Here is a 21,773-nt window from a genome sequence, read left to right on the forward strand (position 1 = left end):
AATGCCAAAATAGGCTTCTTGGTGAGTTGTAGAATATAAAACCCAGTTATATAACACGATGGAAGTGTTCCATAATTCCATTTCCCTTGAAACGACCCCATTAAAATGCAACAGTTAAAACAAGAAACTCTGGTCGAGAGATCAAGGGAATGCCTGTGTGGACAGGTGCATCTTCAACACATGTTGGGGTGCCTCTCATATTTCAGCAGAGAGTGCGTTCTGTTGGTGGAAAAGCCCACTTCTGCATCACACAAGCTGATAATCATCAAGCTGACTGTTCTCTGACTGCTGTTACATTTCAGGAGGAAACGTTACTGTCAGGGGACCTTCCTACAGGGAGGCTACCCCCCCCCATCCTGCTGACCAGCACTTTGCCCAGTCAGAGCAGCAGCAGTGGGTCAGGTGGGGGGAATGAGGAAATTAGCGAGATGGAGGAGTCGAGGCATAGCGATGTAGGAGAGCCCTTGCGCCGCCTTGACCAAGAGGTGGAGGGAAGCAGGCAGCCCCTTCCAGCGCCCAAATTAAGGCGCGCCTCTAAACATAAGGCCGGGAGGAGGCATTTCGGGGTGCCTAAGCTCTTAAGCTGGCCACGCAACAGGAAACGTCCACTCCCGGATTCTGCGAGTGACTAGGAGGTCATGTTTTCTGCTACCTCTGCACTGTAAACATTATGCACAATAAAACCTTTAAAGACAAGTACGGAGTTGGGCATCCTTACTCGGGAGTAGCCGCAACCACACCGTTACAGTTACTGTGAAAGAGAATTGTACAAGTGATGCCCTATTCTAGTATTTTGAAATGAGACAGGGCCGTGGGCAGGCTTCTCATTGAACAAAGCAATGATAAGATGCAAATACTTTTTTAAAAGCATAAACAAAATGCTTCTGTATTGTTCCTATTACCTTAGCTACCTACCTACCTTCCTTGCTCAGCATGTTTACTCCAGCCCAACATGTTGATGAGTCCAAAATATGGCAAATAAGCTAAATTCTAGGGGAGGGGTTCATACAATGGTGTGGAGGGGATGTGGGGCCACGTGAGATGTCTTGCCACGTGCTACCACCACACTTCCCTGACATGTTCATTCAAATAACAGCAGGAGTAGTTCAGGTACCAATGTAAATATGTAGAGCCCCTGATCTAAACAAAAATCTATGTAGGAATGCTTAATATGTGTGGATGTCGGTCCCAAAGGGAGAAAGCTTCAAAAGCATCATTCTGGTTTTTGCGTGTGTTTGTGTGTGTACTGGCACGATGGTTATTGCTCAGTGTATTTCTAAAAAAAGAAATCACCAAAATGCTGCATTAAAAAACACCAAGCCACACATTTTTACATTTCCCTTGGTATTTTGTTACTTGCTGCTTTCAGAGTATTCAGCAGGATTACACATCATTGCTCTCCAGCTTGATTCGAGCATTTTCAAACCACTCGGAGTTTCAGGACTTGGTGCAGCTGACTGACGTCCATGATCCAGAGATGGACTTCTTTGAAAATATGAAGCATATTCAGGTATAATGCAATCCTGTTCCTGCCACTGGACAGTAGTTGTATGATAGGGGAAAGATGGTAGATACTTCATCTTCTGTGAATGTAAATCTTTGCACGTGCTGCCTCGTTTTTCAGTAGCAAATCATTGATCGTGGTGAGAATAATAGCTCTCTGCGTGTGTGTTTTGATTTAATGGCTATAATGTCATTTACACTATTTTAGCACATGCTAAAGCTTTGCTGTTAATGTCACATTTAAAAGGTAGCAGCTAGAATGGTGTGTATTTAATCAGAATGTATTTTCTCTTATTCAGTGTCTCAGTTTGAGAAATAGACAGAAGTGTGTTGTAGTAAGATGCTCATCCAAAAAGGTGTCGGTTTCTCCCCCTCCTGGCTGTTAAGAGCTGGTGAAACTTTTAATAGATAAAGACACCTAAACCTCCTAGGTCTACAGAATTAAATATGGGCCCTCACTCAGTGAAAACAGGCTTGGTTAACTTTTGTATCTCTCTTAGATCCACAGAAGGGCACGTTCCTTGAAGAAATTGGCTAAGCAACTAGCTGAAAGCAAAATCACACTGTGTTCCAAATCTCTTCAGAATTACATTATGCCTTATGCAACTACTACTATTTTTGATGAGAAAATGCTTAAGGTAAACTTTTAGCATGCAATGGTGGGAACTACTTTTATTTCATAGCCCTTAGTGGCATATTTCTGTAAGTGCAAGAGAGCAGGCATCCCCAATCTGCGGCCCTCCAGATGTTTTGGCCTACAACTCCCATGATCCCTAGCTAACAGGACCAGTGGTCAGGGATGATGGGAATTGTAGTCCAAAGCATCTGGAGGGCCGAAGTTTGGGGATGCCTGTGCAAGAGGATGGTTTCCCTTTTCATGAGGAGAAAATAAAGAGTGTTGGGATTTGAGTTGAGATTTTTTGAAACAAAGTACCTCCCCTGCATGGTACTTTTTGAAATGTTTGTTAAGGCTCTTATTTCGAGCTGCCCTTTTAAAGAAGGAACAGCGCATAGCAATTTCTGGGAACTAAACTTTGCAGAGTTCTTCTTTGTCTGATAACTTCATAATACATGTACATGTATTTATTTATTTATACATACATATCCTGTTGTTCCTCCAAATAGTTCAGTGAGGGAGAGCTACATATTTCTCTGTACCCCTTCTCTTCATTTGGAAGACTTACATTCATACTGCAACCCTGTGAAGTAGCTTAGGCTGAAAAGAATGTGACTTCCTCAAGGGCACCTGGTGAGCTTTATGGCTGAGGGAGGACCTGAACCAAAAGCTCCCTACTTTTCGTCAAAGGCTAGCAGGGACAGATAATGTGGTGCCCTCAAGATGTTGCTGCACTACAAATTCCATCAACCTGACCATGGGTCATGCTGGCTAGGGCTGATGGGAGTTGTAGTCTCAACACTTGAAGGACACCACAACAGCTATCTCTGCTCTACTACACCACACATCACACAACTTCTGAATTTAATAATGAGGGGGAAAGCTTCTGATAGGTCTGTGAATATTGCAAAGCATGTTGCTTCTTTGGGTTATTTTGATGTGAAAGTGTTGGGATAGGTTTTCTTCTTGGTTCAACAATGCAACTTTCACCATGATTTTAAGGGAGTGTTGGGGATGTGGAAGGAAGTTTCTTCTAACCTGCATGGGCTTTGTTACATCTAGGCAAGGCTTTTGCGCTGCTTGAAAGTGGGAAGACCCTAAGGGTTGTTTTCTGTTCCTCAGTATGAAAATATGGTAACTGCTTCGGTTGAAATGGTAGGAGCTGTTTGCAGACATCTTTCCTGGTCAGCGTACCTCTATCACTTGAAACATTTCATACACGTCCTGCAGACTGGACAGATCAATCAAAAACTGGGCGTCAGGTACTGTAAATGTCGGTTTTTAAGGTTTATCCTGTAATCCTGTGTGCACTTACTGAACAGCCTAGTGGGACTTGCTTCTGAGCAACCTTGCAGGGGTTTGCAATGCCAGTCACTCCTACTGATAGCATCAATAAGGAAAGTCTGTGGACTTTTTTAGAGCTGCCGTTTTAACAGAGCTGATGACTGTGTTAATGGCAGCATTGAGCCTCTGTCTGCGTGAAAAGAGAGCTTTATGTTCCAAGCACTTTTAATTCACTTTGGCCAGATATCAAAGAACTACTTTAGGTAAGCTCTTGTCCAAAGTGATTTTTGCTTGCGTTCTTTGAACACTAGATTCCACTCCTCCCCCAGTGCTATATTGGCAAATCTTTAAAACAGAGGGTACACTCAAAAAGCAGAGTGCACCCTCTGTTTTAAAGATTTGCCATGCAGCCTAGGGAGCACCTGTTCAAGAAACTCAAGCCCAGTGCCCCCATAAGTATTCATTTGAGCAGTTCTTTTAGTCCAGTCCTTTTACAAATAGAAAAGTTGTGCATTTTTTGGATTTTAGCACCTTTTATTTCTCTCCCCACCCTTTAATCTGTTTGACAGTGTGCTAGTTATGGTGCTGGAGGCTTTTCATTTTGACAACGAAACTCTTGAAAAGCAGCTTGAGATGATTCAAAAGGAAGGTAAGGTTCTGATTCCTGCATCCAGGTCCTGTAAGGTCATGTTTCTCATGATAAATGTTGGTAGGCCTATAGTGCTGTGACTTTTCACAACAACGTGTTAACGCTGCGCCCTCTTTAGCATCTAATGCATTGTAACCCTGATCGCTGCTCACCTAGATGGCTATGTTCTACTGCCAGCTCTGGAGGCCGTAATGCTTCTGAAGGCCAGTTGCTGGAGAAGAAAGAGTGCTGCTGTGCTCAACGTCCTGCTTGCACACTTCTTATAGGCATCTGGTTGGCCACTGTGAGAACAGGCTGCTGGACCAGATGGGCCACTGGCCTGATTCAGCAGGCTGTTCTTCTGTTCTGATAAAATAATAAATAAACTTGCATGACCTCTTTGAATGCAAAACACAGGACAATTATTGGGTTTCTAGTTCAGAATACCTACATAATGCCCCAGTCCTAAACCTGTGTGGAGTTATAAATAAAGCAGGGCCAGGCCTGCTTATTTTCCATCTCTGCTCTGTACTAATAAGGAATCCTTCTCTGAGTGTGAATCATATTCATTAGGCACAGAATTCTGGCTAACAGTTGGGGAGAGTGGGGATGGAATGGGGAATCCTGGAAGAAGGCCGTGGCCTGCTAAAATCCTAAACAGTAGCGCTCTAGATTACAACACTTTGTTGCCTCTCTATTATGCCTAGCAGATGCAGAAGCCATGGACACTGAAATGGAAGTGGAGAATGAAACAATGGAAGTGGAACTTAGCGATGGAGAAGAAGACCAAGAAACCACCAAGGACCTTTCTAAAGATGCCAGTGAACAAACAGAGCCTGTTTCATCTTTGCCTGCTCCAACCACTAATGAAGAAGACAAAAAAACCCAGATTGCTCTGAAACCAATTTCCTTCCTGCCTAGGGATAAGGAAGAGTTGAAATGCTTGATAAATCATATTCAAGAAACAGTACATGGAAACATCTTGCCCAAATTGCACAGATGTCTCATTGCAAAGGTGCATTTCTGAGTCTTCAGGGTTTGTTTTTAAATAGTGTTTGGTACATCTTGATTCTGGGAGCTAAACTAGATGAATTGTCATTCACCAAAAAAGCAAGTGGATTTTAAATTGTGTGAATGGTCCCCACGTGGGGGACCAGTCCGGAGTAGGACCAGGGCGGGGGGCACCATTAACATTTTGTCCCCTCCACCTCCTATTTTGCATTAAAAGAAAAGCTCCCATTTATGCCAATTGTGGTCCTTGGTACCAAAGAGATGCTCTGAATACCCCTTAAAAGGTAAAGGGACCCCTGACCAATAGGTCCAGTCGTGACCGACTCTGGGGTTGCGTGCTCATCTCGCATTATTGGCCGAGGGAGCCAGCGTATAGCTTCCAGGTCATGTGGCCAGCATGACAAAGCCGATTCTGGCAAACCAGAGCAACACATGGAAACGCCGTTTACCTTCCCGCTGTAGCGGTTCCTATTCATCTACTTGCATTTTGATGTGCTTTCGAACTGCTAGGTTGGCAGGAGCTGGGACCAAGCAACGGGAGCTCACCCCGTCACAGGGATTCGAACCGCCGACCTTCTGATCAGCAAGCCCTAGGCTCAGTGGTTTAACCACAGCGCCACCTGGGTCCCTCTGAATACCCCTTAAAGTATACCAAATGAACCTCACTTTCTCCTCATAACAACCTTGTGAGATAGGTGAGACAGAGTGTCGGCTCCAGTGTTGTATTCTCTCTGGGTGCAGACGTAAGATCACTGTCTTAACAGCCAGCAGTTGGAAATGCTATTGAGTAGCTTTGGAGATGATGTGTTTCTGTGCCCTGCAGGTCAAAAGAGATGAAGAGCACAAGCTTGTGAAATCTAAGGTTGTGAATGATGAAGAGGTTGTTCGGGTGCCACTTGCTTTTGCAATGGTCAAGCTGATGCAGACTCTTCCCCAAGATGTCATGGAAGAGAATTTGCCAAGGTATGTACCATCTTTTCTAGTGAATATTAAGTTCCGTATGGTGAAAATCACCTAGGGATATATATAGACATCTAGATAGTGCATATGGGGGGTGGGTGGGGGTGGAATACATACATACATACATAAGTACTGTACAAACCTGTTGGAGTGGTCATTTCAGCTTGTGTTTGGTTCTCTTCTGTTTTGCTGCTTTGTTGGCTCCAGCATCCTCCTGAAAGTCTGCTCCCTTCTGAGGAACAGAGCACAGGAAATACGGGACATTGCACGCAACACCCTGATGAAAATAATGGAGGCTTTGGGGGCACAGTATCTGCAATATGTTTTAAAAGAGATGCAGTCCACCCTCGTCCATGGTTACCAGGTATAGTGCTGGCTTTCTTTTTCTTCTACCTTCCTGTTGGATAGATATCCTCCCTGTTAGATATGGGCAGTGGACATTATAGCTCCTTAGCCCTGCTCCCTAAACTCACAATCTGCAGTGGGCTCTCCTGCCTAATTGACAGCAATGCCGGGGAAGCAGAAAGCAGAATCAGTTGAGAAGTTGGGTCCAAGCTCAGGCAGCTGGAAAAAATGCTGGATTGTATCGAAGATTAATTTATTAGGTAACAGTAGCGGGTGGGGACTGCTGAAAGCACTATAGCCACCTTCTAAATACCATTCCAGTTGTGTATCTGTGTCACTCTTTTATTAATTATCCTTTTAATTGACAAACACAGAGTCACTTGATTTCTTTTGCTCATGTAGGTCCATGTGTTGACTTTCACAGTCCACCTCTTGCTGAAGAGCCTTGCCAGCAATCGACTTAAAGTTGGAGACTTAGATCCCTGCGTAGAACTTATGACCGAAGTAAGTTCTTTGAAAGGGACGTTGCTGCGTGCGGAAAATGCCAAGTACAAAAGGAGCTCATTTCAGAGATGTTACTCCAATTGGGAACTTACAGCTCCAGTTCCTGTAATACTCGGATGGAGAGAGGGTGGTGGTTGGTTGGGCGATACCAAACCGTTGCCTTCATGAAGGAGCCCAAGTAATACTAGGTCCTCTTCCTTCTTGACTAGTTGCACATTTTATCAGATCTTTTGTTTCTTAAAGGGAACACTCTTATGCCTAGTCAGATCATGGGTCCGTCAGCTCAGTATTGTCTGCACTGACTGGCAGCAGCTCCCCAAGGTATCGACCAGGGAACTCTCCTAGCCCTATCTGTCAATGCTGGGGGTTGGACCTGAGAACTTCTGGGTGCAAAGCAGATGATGTAGAAACTGAGCTCATCCCTCGCCCCTAAAGAGGAACTTTCTGGACCTTTCGTTGTTCATGTCTGAAAAGGTGGATGCAAAATTATAACTGCTGCTCTACAGCTACTTACTTTTAACACTTTCCTCCGTATCTTCTGAAAAGATATTCAACCACGAATTGTTTGGGGAAGTTGCAGAGGAGAAAGAGGTGAAAGGCATAGTTTCCAAAGTCATGGAAGCTCGCAGAAGCAAGAGCTACGATTCTTATGAAATCCTTGGCAAGTACATAGGGAAAGACCAAGTGACTAAGCTCATTCTTCCATTGAAAGAGGTAAGATACATTTTCTCTCTCCGAAAGAGTAATTTGGCAGTGGCATGATCAACTAGTAAAATATGGAAGAATAACGGGAGGACAGACTGTTGACACAATGAAGCATTTCTATGGGATCATGCTACCGATATAGAAACAGATGTGTTATTTTAGCATGGTAAATAGACTTTGCAAACATAATGATGTGTCTTTCCGAAATCAACAGCATATGGTCTAAGAAGGATCTGTAACACCAGGGTTTCCGTTTTAAGGTGGCTTTTCTATTGTCTACTTGCAGATTTTAGAGAATACTACAAGCCTAAAGATGTCTCGGAAGGTACATGAAACTTTACGCCGCATCGTGTCTGGATTGATAATGAACACAGCAATGAGTGCAGAAACCATCCTTCTACTCAGCCATGGACTGATTAGTGAAAATCTACCACTGTTAACAGAGAAAGCAAAGTGAGTTTGTAGAAAGTTAATTCAAATCCAGTTGTCTTTTCTTCTGCTTGCTAGGATGGTCCAATTGGCCACTTCTGAAAATGTGTTTACTCACAGAAGTAAGTTGGGCCCAGTTTTCAGGATTGCTCCTCTGTCACAAAGACTGCTACTTGCAAGCCATATGTTGTGAAGTAGTGTCATTAAAGTCCCAGGCATGCCTTGATTTTCAGTCACTCATGAAGTTTCAATTCAATGTAGTTTTGAACCAGCAGATCCACGTTACAAGAAAGGAGATTCTTTGCAGGAGGTTGGACTATAGATGACCCTTGGGGGGTCTCTTGCAACGCTACAATTCTAAGATTCTCCTCTTTGCTCAGTGTGATGTCTGTCCTTGGCCCAGATGAATTAAGGCCTTAATTCTAGCTGAAAAGTTTGTTTTGTTTTCAGAACCAAAGCTCCTGCTCCTCCAGATCCTCGTTTGCAACCAAAGAGTTGCCTCTTGCTTCCACCAGCTCCAGTTCGAGGAGGGCAGAAGGCACCTGTGAGCAGCAAGACAAACATGCACATTCTGGTTGAATCAGGGCTACGGGTATGTAAGAGATGCCCTGTGTGCTTAAAAATGAAATCAAAACATATTTCTTTATGCTTCAGTGCAGGAATATTTTTTTTGGGGGGGGGGACATAGCTGTGCTCTAGTCAATTTAATACTTCTTGTTTCCTTCATCTGATTGGGGTGGGGAGTATAGAATATACTCCTCTGACCACTCTAGCCATGCCCAGCATCACTTCATAAGGGATGGCAGGAATGCTCATCTTCCCCTCATCTCCAGCTTGTGAAAAGTTTGAGGCAGTGGGTCAGTTCAGACATAATGTTCCTTTTTGTCCAAGCTATGGTTGGGAGGATTAGGACCATTTTTGTTGTCCTCACATGTTTCTTCCAACCCTTGCATGTTCTAACTTCATTCTTTATTATCAGTTTAGTGACAAACCACACTTCACCATTATATCGAAACTGGGTAAACTATAGCTTGCAAAAACTGTAGTTTGCCAGTGCAGGTGTTTGCTGTTAAACAGGAAGTGAGAGGAACACAGAGCACAGAGGAAGGTTGGGGAGAGGAGTGAGGATGAATGCACTGGCTTATTTCACGTTGTAGAAAAATGTGGTTATGGAGATTTACTGCTTTATAGCGCACTTTTCCCATTGGGACTGTAGGGAGATTTTCTTAGTTAGGTAGAGAGGCATGAATGAGGAGCATAGAGTTGACATTGAGGGGTGGTGAGAATCTTTTTCTCCATCCATTTACCCTGTGCCTCTGATCCTTCATGTGTTTCTCAGGTCTTAATTTAAAAGCTGTATTTCTAAGATATCACTGAAATTGCATAGCATGTTAGTTATCTTCTGAAGCCTTTGGCTGCTAATAATCTGAGGTTGCCCTTGATATATGCTGTAAGCTGCCCAGAGTGGCTGGGAAAACCCAGTCGGATGGGTGGGGTATAAATATTATTATTATTGATCTTCTTTTAAACAATTTGGTTTTTCAGATCTATTACCCTTTTTAATTTATGCACTTAATTCCAAGCACTTATTTTCTATTACAGCTACTGCACATGAGTCTGAAGAGGTCCAAAATAAATTCCTCAGATGATCATACTTTAGAAATGTTGGATCCTTTCGTTCAGCTGCTTGTCGACTGCCTTCAGTCCACAGATGTTAAGGTAGGATTCTGAACTCAGTGCAATAGCTCTAACCTCTTCAATGCTGGCAGATGGCAAAGTTCAGCCTGGGCCAAAATTCTTCATTCATTCTTTCACTAAGATCAATAAAGGAATTGGGGGAAATTCTAACTTTCACATACTGATTACTCAGAATCCAGTCAAGATCATTGAGACTTATTTTCCTGGTTTCTTAGCTGACATCAAACCATGTTTCCGCAGTGCAGGTGTAATAGGGAACTCTGGTTTAATTCAAACAAGTCTTTGCACCAAAGCAGATGCATAATAGGAGGTGGGTGAAGGAGTTGACCTTGACATTGACACTTGTTCCTGGCTCTTGAAAGACTGTCCACATCAATGCGAATTGCCACTCTAGCATGACTTCAAGGCAGTCTTGCGCTTTTGCACCTCTTTTTATAGCATTTCATTGCTAGATTTGCTCTATAACCGGTGTGTATTTTACTTCTCTGTGTTAAAATTGTGGCATTAAACATCAGAGGGTTCAAAGTGTGGATTTTGTGGAGGGCTTTGGGAAATGTGGCATCCCTCACGTGATCAAAAAGCTCAAGAATTCCAGTTTAAGGGATTTGTAGCTGGTACAAAACATTTCCAAGGACGCACCTAGCTTTTAAAAAATTAATTCATTTGTTTTCTTTGCAGGTTATCACTGGCGCTCTCCAGTCCCTTCTGTGGGTCTTAAAGTTCCCGTTGCCTGCAGTAGACAAGAATATAGAGCAGCTAATCGAGCGGCTTTTCGTTCTGCTGAAAGACTTTGCCAAGCCAGGAGCTGCTAAAGGCCAGAATTTTCATTTGGTTGTCAATTGTTTCAAAGTAAGTTATAACTGGTAGAACAGCTCAGTGTTGATCTTGCAGGGTGCTTGCCCCCCTCCCCCCCAGACTCCTTTGTCTGTGTGACATGGATGATTGGTGTGATAGAAAAGGGACTTCAGACACCCTATCATATCTGCAAATTGTTTTGAAAAATTGTGTTCACAGAACTTTTTAAAAAACCTTATTTATGCAGTGATCCTCAGAAGCTGGGAACTGCACAGCTACCAAATTAGGATACCCAAGGGGAAGTAGGTGGAGACGATCCATTCTCTGTAATGGTCTGACCCACACATTGTGTAGAAGTTCAACTGCTCTGCGGATTCTGAGATTTCAAAATCGCACTGCACAGACACTTATCCTTGGTAACAAAATGAGACAGCCATGTAGCATTTTGTCACCACCCATATTTTCAGTAAAAACAAAGGTTTACAAAACTTGCAGATCACTTAATTCTAAGGTCCCAAAGTAGTTTTATAACAAATACCATCATGCCAGGTAAAACCATATGTTGGTAAAACAAGTACATTGCTGCAATAAATGAAAGTTTGTTGTGAAATGGTTAAAAGTCTAACATTTCCTCCCCCATAAAGTGGTTCCCACCAATCTGACCTCTTAGTAGGGGAACAGTGAGCCCAGAGCCTTGTCTACAGATTTTACAGCACAGCCCTATGAGGTTCCATTGTTTTTTAATGGGGCTTATTCTCTAGTAATAAGGGACCCAGGTGGCGCTGTGGGTAAACCACTGAGCCTAGGGCTTGCTGATCAGAAGGTCGGCGGTTCGAATCCCTGTGACGGGGTGAGCTCCCGTTGCTTGGTCCCAGCTCCTGCCAACCTAGCAGTTCGAAAGCACGTCAAAATGCAAGTAGATAAATAGGAACCGCTACAGCGGGAAGGTAAACGGCGTTTCCATGTGCTGCTCTGGTTTGCCAGAAGCGGCTTTGTCATGCTGGCCACATGACCTGGAAGCTATACGCCGGCTCCCTCGGCCAATAATGCGAGATGAGCGCGCAACCCCAGAGTCGGTCACGACTGGACCTAATGGTCAGGGGTCCCTTTACCTCTACCTTATTCTCTAGTAAATGTTTTGGATTGCAGCCCAAATGGTTAGGGAGGTGATGATCACACAACACCTGTAGAGAGCACCCTACAAACTCTCAGGGGACTCTGAATCTTGTGGAACATTCTGTAATGGTCATGTTCATAAGGCTAAATTTTAATTACAGTGTGTAACTCTGCTTGTGAGGAATGCAAAGAGTCACATAACAGAGAAACAACTACAAGTGTTGCTTGGATATGCTGAAGAAGATATCTACGATTCGTTACGACAGGCCACTGCCTTTGGCCTCTTAAAGGTATCGCTTGCACTGTAACAAGTTGTCTTTTAAGAATCACTTGTTGAAATGGAAATGGAAGTCTCGAATCTTTTTCCGAGTGTATAAAGCTGGTAGTTTTGTTTTGGGCAAAATTGTTTGGGGCAGATATGTAGAAAGCTGATAAAAAACAATGAAAAAACTTCAGTTTCAAATTGTATTTAACACAATGCAGAACACAGTCATGACTCAGTCATACGTTTTTCTCTTTTCAAAAAGGCGATTGTATCCAGAAAACTGGTAGTTCCCGAAATTGATGGTGTTATGCAGAAGGTTGCAAAGTTTGCCATCACAGGCCAAAATGAGCAAGTTCGAATCCAGTGCAGACAGGTTTGTAGAAATTAAAGCTGGGGGGGGGGGGACGACAGGCGTGCTCCTGTCCTTTCATCATAGCAACTGTTTTTTGTCCCCTCCCATTTTATCAATTATTTTATAGCTGGCAAGAACACAAATTTAGTATTTTGAGGTTTAACCAGTTTCTTGTTTTCTTCCACTACCCACCACCCCAGATTTACCTGAAATATATTCTCGATTATCCACTTGGTAAGAAGCTGAAAACCAACCTTGAGTACATCTTTGCCCAGCTCAAGTAAGTGCACAGAGATTATTGTTTTTATTTTCTCAGTAAAGGAAAAAAAGAGCAACTACAAGGCTGGGCTTTCCCCTCTGGTCAGAATGGGGACCCTCTGCAGACAACACAGTGTTCGCAGTAATAGAGCCATGCAGGGCCCAAGACATTAGGATAAAACCTCAGTAGAGTATTGGAAGCAAATTATATCCTCTGTACACTGCACATGTTTCCTCATTGGTTATGAAGTTTTGTTCTATGTTCCTGCTGACTTCCCCCCCCCCTCTTTGTATATGAACGAATAATCACATTAGGAGCACAGGAAGCTGCCTTTTACCAGATCCAGACACTTTACCTAGCTATGTGCTGTGTATTCTGACCAGCAGTGACTCCCCAGGGTCTCAGGTGGAGATCTTTCACAAGAAAAGTTGTATGGAGGAAAAAAGTGGTTTGTCACATATAGCATCTCAGATCCCAGTGAGGACCATCATATGTATTTAACTTCCTGTTCGCATTCAGCTATTAAAGAAAGACACATGAACATTCTTCAAGGCCAGGTGTTTGCAAAAGCAAGGTGTAATATGAAAATATATGCTATGCTGTGTACTTTTCTTAAATACAGCTCCTAAATCCCATTAGATGCAAAGGAACTTCTGATTAAACATGTGTAGGATTGTGCCAAAAATTATTGCAAGGACACTGACCATACTGTTCTGTTGTTGCCCTAGTTATGAATATGAGACAGGGAGAGAATCTGCTTTGGAAATGATTGCTTACCTCTTTGAAATGTTCCCCCAGGTAATGTATAACCTGCATCACAAGCTTCCCATCTTTACCATATTTCAGCTTGAACCCTAAAATATGGCATTTCATATAAGGCATTATGGCTGGATAGGAATTATTCCCATTGAATTTGGCAGGATTTACTTTTGAGAAAACATGTATAGGATATGGGGAGCTGTTCACATACATTTTTTCCTGAGCGTGTTGCTGTGTTGCCTTTTCAGAGTATGCTGGCATTGCTGCATGGATTGAATTTCATGTTTATTTTTCTTTCTTTGTCACATTTATAACTGCCCTTCTTACGAAGAGTATGAGGAAGCACGCATGCTGCTCCTCCACTTTAACTATCGTAACAACCCTATGATGATGTAGATTAGGCTGAGGATTCAGGCCTGGATGGATATACTTGGAAAGTGCCTTGTACCCATGTGATCAACCCTCATATTGCCCCTTCCCTCTTTGCTGCACTGTGTTTCTGAGTCAAGTAACTGCCGTTTCCCAATTTGTCCAACTTGGGAAATGAAACAGGACCTAAAGCCATGGTTTGAAGTTTCAGAGTTTGTAATTAACAGGAAACTGTGATTAATCAACCCAGGAAGATTTCAGTCACAGGGCAGCAAGGGGGTGGAGCTCATGAGCCCCAAGGCTTGTACATACCTTGGCTTCAGAAGCTGTGGGACACCTGGACTGGCCACAGACTAGGCCAGAGTCACCCAGTGAGCTTCATGGCTGGATAGGAATACAGTGGAACCTCCGTTTATGGAAACCTCCGTTTACAAACGCCGCGGACCCGGAAGTGTTTACATCCGGGTTCCATGGCGTCGGATGCGCAGATGCGATCTGTGCAGCTCGCGCACGTGCAGAAGCATGCCTTCGGTGAGCAAATGCCTCCACGGAAGGTATTGTGTTCGCAAACCGAGGTACCACTGTATTATTTGCAGTCTCCCTTCCCCCTCTCCCAACCTGCATTTCAGCTCAGTATTGTACACCACCCTCAACACTTGTCTAGACAAGCAGCTGAAACACCTCTAGCACAGAACCAGAAGCGGGTTTGATTGCTTTGACAGGTTTACAGGGTTGTGTGGTGGTTGGATACCAGCATTCTTCATGTAGTCTAGAGATTGCCAACAAACAAGCTTGCTGACTTCCCCTTTCTTCTTTTCTTCAGGGTTTACTGCACCAATTTTGTGGGCTTTTCTTTGTCCCACTATGTATGATGATTGTAAACGACGATTCGGCAAAGTGCAAAAAGATGTCAGCTCTGGCAGTCAAAGGTCTCCTCAGTAAGATTAACCCTAAAAACCGAGACCTGATGTTTTCCCTGCTCACCTCGTGGTTCAAGAGTGACAAGGTACTGCTTACAGCAGTAGTTTGACTGCTGTCCTGTACGGACGTTTTTGCTAGATGAATGAAAACGAGAAGGTCAAGAGGTGAATCCTTTGGAGGAGAGATTGTGTTCCGTTAACCTTCCTTTGCTGGCGGAAGAATAGCACTGTTATTTATAGGGCCTTCATAGCTGGGCCAATTTATTGTGGGGTTCAAGAATTATGGCTGGCTGTGTGGTTGAGAAGGCAGTTGTGCCCACTATCTTGAGACATCTCTTCCGCAGAGATCCTAACTTACTTACTTACTTACTTCCATCCACAAATATCTCCACTAATATGATGTTGCTCCTTCCTGACAGCGTGTGCACAAGAGGCTAGCTGCTCATGCCTGTGGAACATTTGTTGAAGCTGAAGGAATCGAATTTGAAAAAAGGCTTGGGGCCATTCTCCCAATTATCGAGAAAGAAATACATCCTTCAAATTTTGAAGACGTAAGTCATTAATTGGGGCTGTTCCTGGTAGGCTGCCAGTTTGTAGAGTGAAAGTCGAACTTCAGACCCATAAGTATGTCGATGGTCTCTCTATCCTTTCCCCACCTACTCAGTGGTGCAGTGAAATAAATTTATAAGATTATTTCAAATTATTTTTATAACTAAAACCATTATATGTGGGAAAACCTATACATTTTCATATCCTGCTTTTCATAACAAGATTTATATACCAATAAATGTTTCAACATTTTAAAACGGGGGGGGGGGGGAGAGGGATTAATACTTGAATAACAAGGTGTCTTTGCAGTATTTTACAAATTCATTTTATTTTGACTATTCCACCACTAAGTGGTATTCAAGATTTGTTTTGTAGTAGCTTCAGCTACACAAATAAAAAATAAAAACAGTTCCAACTCAGAGCAGACCCATTGAAATTAATGGACCTAACTTAGTACTGCTCATTAATTTCAGTAGGTTTGCTCTTAGTAAAACATAGTTGAATACCACCATCTATTTCAGTGCTGTAAAATTAGGCAGTTGACTGTTTGCAAAGTCAAAAAGAGCAAGTGTTGTTTGGTTGCATTTTATATTTAGCCACAATTATTTAAATTGAAACCTCTTCACTGTTCATACGCTGATGGCTTTTCAGGGTGGCATTCTTTCACTGTCCCTTTTTGAAGGTTGCAGAAGAGACTGAAGAAAAGGCTGCCGACATACTGCTGTTCAGCTTCCTAACTTTGATCAACAAACTAATCAAGGAATGCAATATTATTGAACTAAACAGACACAATGAGATTCTGAGCAACATTTGGGGTTAGTAGTTCTGTCATATTGCATTGCTCTTGAAACCTTTGGCACTTGATGGATCTGTAATGCCTGGGGCGCTACTCACATGAAGGAAAATGAGTTGTGTACAATGGCTTTTTAGTTTGTATTCCTAACTTCTGTTGTCTAACCTCTAGGTTAGATTTATGCAGTGCATTATATGTAGGGCTGCCTCTGAAGACAGTTCAGAAACATCAGCTGGTGCAGAATTTGACAGCCAGGTTGCTCACTGGGGCAAAACGGTTTGAGTATATCACACTGATCCTGGCCCGACTGCTCGGGCTGCCAATTAGTTTCCGGGCTCAATTCAGAGTATGGATTTTGACCTATAAATCCTTAAACAGCTCAGAACAGCATATGAACAGACCAACACAAGAATGGGCCTTTTCTGCAGTGGCTCCTCATTTGTGGAACGCTTTCCCCCGGGAGGCTCACCTGACACCTTCTTTAGACATCTCTAGGTGCTAGGCAAAAACATTCCTCTTCAACCAGGCCTTTGAAGTGTGTTTGTGGGAGGGGAGGGTTATTGGTTTGTGGGTTTTTTGTATTTTGAACTGCCCTGAGATATTGGAATGAAAGGCAATATACACATTGATTGATTGATTGATTGATTGATTGATTGATTGAACCAAGAAATGAATGAATATGAATGAATAAATAATAGTACTCTGAGAATGAATAGGTACAGTTTAAGCCTATTTCTCTCTATTTCTGAAGGTCATGTGCAGTCTCATTTATGGTACCCTCACAGTTGGGTGTGGTTGACGTCTTCTCAGATTTTTGGTTTGCTGTTTGCTGCTCACAAGCCAGAGGAACTTGTTAACAAATGGAGTAAAAGAAAGCTTGAAAAGAGTCAAGAAAGTACTACAGAGCCACCGGCAACTACCTTCTTAACAGAAGAACTAGACAAAAAGGTTAACATTACCCTCCTAAATTGCCTTTCTTGCATTGATACACATTTCAATTTCCCATTAGATGTCAGAAACAAAAATGAACATTAGTTTCAATGTCATGATAGATCTTCACATGATTGTGTCTCTTTCTGTCTCTTAATATTTATACTTCTTAGGGAGAGCAGTTTCTTCACACAATGAGTTCAGCCCTTTCATGTTTCACTGTGTTTCAGAATGATTGTTAACTTTTATTTACTTTTACAGATGAAAACACTTGTTTTAGCATTCTGCCATCAGTTGAAGTCCAAATTTTTAGATCCATGTCTTGGAGAACAGGTGAGTAACTATGTAAGGTTTTTGGCAGATTTCCCCCCCACACACACACACATTTTGGGATACACGTGTTGAAATAGCACACAATTGAAAGAGGCAGCTAAAGACATTCTGGTGCCTGGAGCATAAAATCAAATCGGCACTCCCTAAAGCAGAGGTTTTCAACCTTTTTGAGTCCACGGCTCCCTTGACCAACTACATTCTTTCTGTGGCACCCCTATGGGGCTCAGGAGCCCAGTTATGTCACCCCTTGCCTGCAGAGCTGGCAGCCTCTCACCTTTTTTTGAACACCCTCCCTTCTGGACTGTTCCCTCAGCCTCTTCTCCTCTCCCCTCTTCTTGGGAGTCCTCCAGGCAGCCCCTGCTCCTGCCCCCTGAGATGCCCCCCCCTGCCCCAAAGAGGGGTGCCTGCTCACACTGCCCCACAGGGGCCTAGGAAGAGGATGCCCCCAGTCTTTGTGGCCCAAAGGCGATTGGCCAAAAGTGAACGTGAGGCCAGCACCTTACCTTGGGAGTCAGCAGTGGCAGCATGCCATGACTGGTGGAATGTCACCTTGTGATGTCGTGAAAGTGGGCCTTCCCTTCTTAAACATGTACTGAAAACTAACTTGTTTAACCAGGCTTTCACTAACATTACTGATCACACTGCTCAGTATTTCTCGTGTTTTGCTTGGATTTTTATTGCATTCCGATATTACATATTTACTTTCTATGAATGGTTTTAAGATTATAATTTGTGCAAAGCTTTTAAGGTACATCAGTACAGAGCAGCTGAAGCTATAATTATGCAGGCATACTGTGCATCTGAAGACCAAGTGGGGGCTACTGTTATTCCAGTCATTTATTTCCGCCACGTAGAATTGGGGTCCTCCTCCATTTGAGACTGACAGGTGCTTAATTTTGGTGTTTGTGTGATGACGCATATAAATGACGCATCATGTGCCTCTTTCATTGGAATGGCTCTTCTTGGTGCTCTTTTCCTATCTTGTGTACACATTCTTGGCTATAGTAATTGCATATAGATCAAGTGCCATCGTGGCTGTATATTAGTTAGGGCCACCAGGCATAACTGTCAAGTTTTCACTTTTCTCGCAAGGAAGCCTATTCAGCATAAGGGAATTTCCCTTTAAAAAAAGGGAGAACCTGACAGCTATGCACCAGGGTGTTGAACCCTAGGCTTTTGGGGGGCCACACTTGAAGGGATTTTCAAAAACCTGTTAAGTAGTCCGCAGTTACATAGCAAATTTTTTTTTGAAATGCCTCATTTTAAAAACCCTTTTTAAAAAAATAGTCTTCGGATAACTTTGTATTTTATATCTGTGCTTTATATTTAAGGTTGTGAAGAATCTACTGTTTGTGGCCAAAGTACTGTACCTAATGGCTCCTCCAGAAGATGGCAGTGAAATCAGTGACGAGGTGGGCCAGGAAGCTGAGGATCAGGAAGACTCCGGAGATGTTGAAAATGAGACTTCAACCATGGAGGCAAAAGAAGACAGAGAGAAAAGCAGTCCAGCCACACTGCTGTGGGTGATGAAAAGACTCTTGGCATTAGCCTCACGTGAAGCTGCATATGCACCCAAGGACCCTTTAAAGGTTTGTATGTTTTTCGGAGAGAACCATTTTACTTTCACAAATAATGCCTTCCACTTTGACAATAGTTTCAGGATCTCAGACAAGTGCAAAGGCGTCAATGCAAATGGTACAAAAATGTAGCCTGTGAACTGCACATCCCAGCTTAAATGAAGTAGAGCTATGAAACTGCCAACTTTGTTAGGCCTAAACATGAAAACCAGGAGCAGAGATTATTTTCTTTAAAAATAACCAAGTGTCAATGGTTTGTAGAGTTGTGTAACACGTAGTAGGCTTTGAAACCTATTTTCCAAGTTGCTGGAAAAAGTAAATCACTAGTAATTAGGTCCTTACAGTATTTTTCTTTGCAGACTGGTCATGTGACCAAATGTATTTGTCTTTTCAGAGAACCTGCATCTTTAAATTCCTTGGTGCCATTGCAGTAGATCTTGGGAAAGACAGGGTCAAACCATACCTTCCTACAATCATAACCCCTCTATATCGAGAACTCAGCAGTACCTATGCAGATCAAGGTAAGAGAGTTGTCAAACTCAGCTGTTCGGTGAGACTGTTCCCCCCCCCCCTTTAAGTTGGAGGTCTTCCTGTACCAAAAGGTCAGTTGCCTTGCATCATCATAATTACACAGCATAAGAAAATGAAACAGAAAGTGTTGGCATCCATGATAGATGCTTTAGGTCAGGGGTGGGAAACCACTTGGTCCCATGAGGCAGATTATCCCAAACTGCACCAGCCCACCATGTGCTGATGGTAGTGAGAGCAAGCCTGCTGGGGTTAGCTGTGCTACTGAGTTTCCCATGGGAGTCACAGTAGTACAGCCAACCCCTTGCCAAAAGCGCGCCGACACGTGGGATTCCAAGCCCAACAGATTGGGAGTGGGGGGGGGGGTCACACAGCTGATCCCTGCAGAAAGCAGGCTTGGGAGTAAAGTCTTGCTTGGTTTGGCTTATCTTTTATAGCATGGTTTGCCAGTTCCCCACCCCTGCTTTAGGGACTTAAGGTGGCGTTTCAACTGTGCAGTGTTTCTGTCCTACGCTTACCGGAATGGCCCCTTCTGAATGGTGGAGTGGGCATGTGGTCCTCATTTTTCTTTGGCACAGTTGGAAGCTTTAGCTTCCATTTTAAATTAGTTGCAATTTGCTGTGCCGACTGAAACCTGACACAACAGCTGCTAACCTTAACTAAGTTTTCTCCAAACAAACCAGCTTGTTTCAACTAAGCATTTAACTGTGGGTTTGGATGACATGTTAATCTAAAAGCAGATGCTTCCAGTGTCCCAACAGGAGGGGGGACTTGCACATGCCTACGTATTGTTGGAATGCAACATGTGTGCACAAGAGAGAATGGGGCATTATAAATAGACTTTCTGTAGCACTTGAAGACACTTCCGAGTATTCAGAATCATGTTATCTTTGCTAGATCCAACTCTGAAGAATCTTTCCCAGGAAATCATAGAGCTGCTGAAGAAATTGGTTGGGTTGGAAACCTTTTCACTTGCGTTTGCTTCTGTGCAAAAGCAAGCCAGTCAGAAGAGAGCTATCCGGAAGAAACAGAGAGCCCTGGAGGTTAGTGTTTGACTTTAGTTTTACTCGCATTTGCTTTAAAATGTCCAGCTTATCCAGTGGCAGGGAAACTTTTATTGAAACCAGGCAACTTCAGAATATATAGGGGAAATGTGAACAACATGATGACTTTTATTTGTTTTCTGATTAGGCTGTTGCTAATCCTGACATTGCGGCCAAGAAGAAGTTGAAGAGACACAAGAATAAAATTGAAGCAAAGAAGAGAAAAATAGAATTTCTGCGACCTGGTTACAAAGCAAAAAAACCAAGAAGCCATGCGTTAAAAGACTTGGCGATGGTGGAGTGAAACACCATCACATGATTCCCATTAGAAATGTTCCATGCTGTACAGAACATGAGACAACAGGTGCTCTTCCCTGCCAGACTCATTTAGAGGATGTTTCAACATAAAATAGTATATACTAAAAATCACAGCAGGGAAGAACAACCTCTTGCAGAGCCAAAAAACCAGCTCTTATGAATGACTAATTATTTATTTGTAATTTTAATCTATACATACCCTATTCAACTGATGCCTTAAAATTTCTCTCCAAATGTTTATTTAAGAGGATACTTTATTAAGGCCGAGCCTTTCAGGGCTTTATAGTTCACTGTAGAGTGATGTACAGTTTGTGGTAATACAATTTTTTTTTCTAATGAAATGTGTTCGAGACTTGAGATATTTTCTCCTTTGTGTGATTAACTTGAGCTGGGTGATTTGAACCCTTGTTCAATCCTCCTCATGGAGATGCATTTTTACGTGTTGGTATCATGACAAAGTGCTGCTACTCTTTCCATTGGCCCTGTAGCGGAAGGCCTATGTTTTTCCAACCTTGTGTTGATTGCTATGGAGAAATATAGCTTAAAAAAACCAAAAAACTGAACGATTGCTGAAGGAGATACAGTACCTAATAAGGTGAATCATACCATGCAGGCATGTGGTAACATCCCTCTTTCTCCTAGTTTTCTACAGGCTTCATTAAAAAAACTCAAATTAGGTTTTTAAAAAGCCACTTGGTTGTCAAATACAGCGATTCCTTCTGTAGCTTTCGACTAGCAATTTATAGGAAAGTCTCCAGATCTAAAGTGAACCACTGGCTTAGGTGCTTTCCACTGGCCTCACTTAAAATATTTCAGGATACATAGCTTCCCTCAAATCACAACTGAGTCCATGCAGCCCTCAATACATTAAATAAACATATTCAAATACCTGCAGAACTTCCTTGTTAACTCTGAACCTGCCTTCTCTCCACAACAGCTCCATTTCCAATCATATATATCTTGAGCACATCAAGGGTTTCCTTCATAGGTTACACTGCAAGCAAAATATTTAACTGCCCAGGATTCCACTATTGGTTGTAAGACAGAAAGAGCTGTATAAGCAACATCAAAAAGGGTCCCCACATTACAATCAAGTATTGAGGCTTCATCTTGCAACAGTCCTGATCATTTGGATAATGCCACCCAGACTTACTTATTTAAGCTACTCTTAACTTGAAAAAGAA

At 42.8% G+C, this 21,773-nt stretch overlaps 1 protein-coding gene across 2 annotated transcripts in view; it reads left to right on the forward strand.

Annotated features, from left to right (window-relative positions):
* Window positions 1-21,750, forward strand: part of UTP20 (UTP20 small subunit processome component) — a 64,900-nt gene extending 43,150 nt beyond the window's left edge. Inside the window, exons 37-62 of one of the 2 annotated variants that reach the window (XM_035128257.2) lie at window positions 1,370-1,510; window positions 2,004-2,141; window positions 3,242-3,381; window positions 3,973-4,052; window positions 4,739-5,046; window positions 5,866-6,005; window positions 6,210-6,366; window positions 6,750-6,851; window positions 7,398-7,565; window positions 7,843-8,009; window positions 8,436-8,577; window positions 9,588-9,704; window positions 10,362-10,532; window positions 11,756-11,884; window positions 12,122-12,232; window positions 12,412-12,491; window positions 13,199-13,268; window positions 14,422-14,604; window positions 14,938-15,069; window positions 15,750-15,882; window positions 16,612-16,808; window positions 17,052-17,123; window positions 18,455-18,712; window positions 19,095-19,221; window positions 20,126-20,271; window positions 20,420-21,750. In XM_035128257.2, the coding sequence (XP_034984148.1) occupies window positions 1,370-1,510; window positions 2,004-2,141; window positions 3,242-3,381; window positions 3,973-4,052; window positions 4,739-5,046; window positions 5,866-6,005; window positions 6,210-6,366; window positions 6,750-6,851; window positions 7,398-7,565; window positions 7,843-8,009; window positions 8,436-8,577; window positions 9,588-9,704; window positions 10,362-10,532; window positions 11,756-11,884; window positions 12,122-12,232; window positions 12,412-12,491; window positions 13,199-13,268; window positions 14,422-14,604; window positions 14,938-15,069; window positions 15,750-15,882; window positions 16,612-16,808; window positions 17,052-17,123; window positions 18,455-18,712; window positions 19,095-19,221; window positions 20,126-20,271; window positions 20,420-20,575 (3,765 nt within the window). In that variant the 3' untranslated portion in view covers window positions 20,576-21,750. The remainder of the gene's footprint in view (window positions 1-1,369; window positions 1,511-2,003; window positions 2,142-3,241; window positions 3,382-3,972; window positions 4,053-4,738; window positions 5,047-5,865; window positions 6,006-6,209; window positions 6,367-6,749; window positions 6,852-7,397; window positions 7,566-7,842; window positions 8,010-8,435; window positions 8,578-9,587; window positions 9,705-10,361; window positions 10,533-11,755; window positions 11,885-12,121; window positions 12,233-12,411; window positions 12,492-13,198; window positions 13,269-14,421; window positions 14,605-14,937; window positions 15,070-15,749; window positions 15,883-16,611; window positions 16,809-17,051; window positions 17,124-18,454; window positions 18,713-19,094; window positions 19,222-20,125; window positions 20,272-20,419) is intronic. The other variant, XM_035128259.2, reaches the window with a different exon arrangement.
* Window positions 21,751-21,773: the final 23 nt, after the last annotated feature.

Source organism: Zootoca vivipara, chromosome 10 (assembly GCF_963506605.1).
Source record: "Zootoca vivipara chromosome 10, rZooViv1.1, whole genome shotgun sequence".
Lineage (NCBI taxonomy): Eukaryota > Metazoa > Chordata > Lepidosauria > Squamata > Lacertidae > Zootoca > Zootoca vivipara.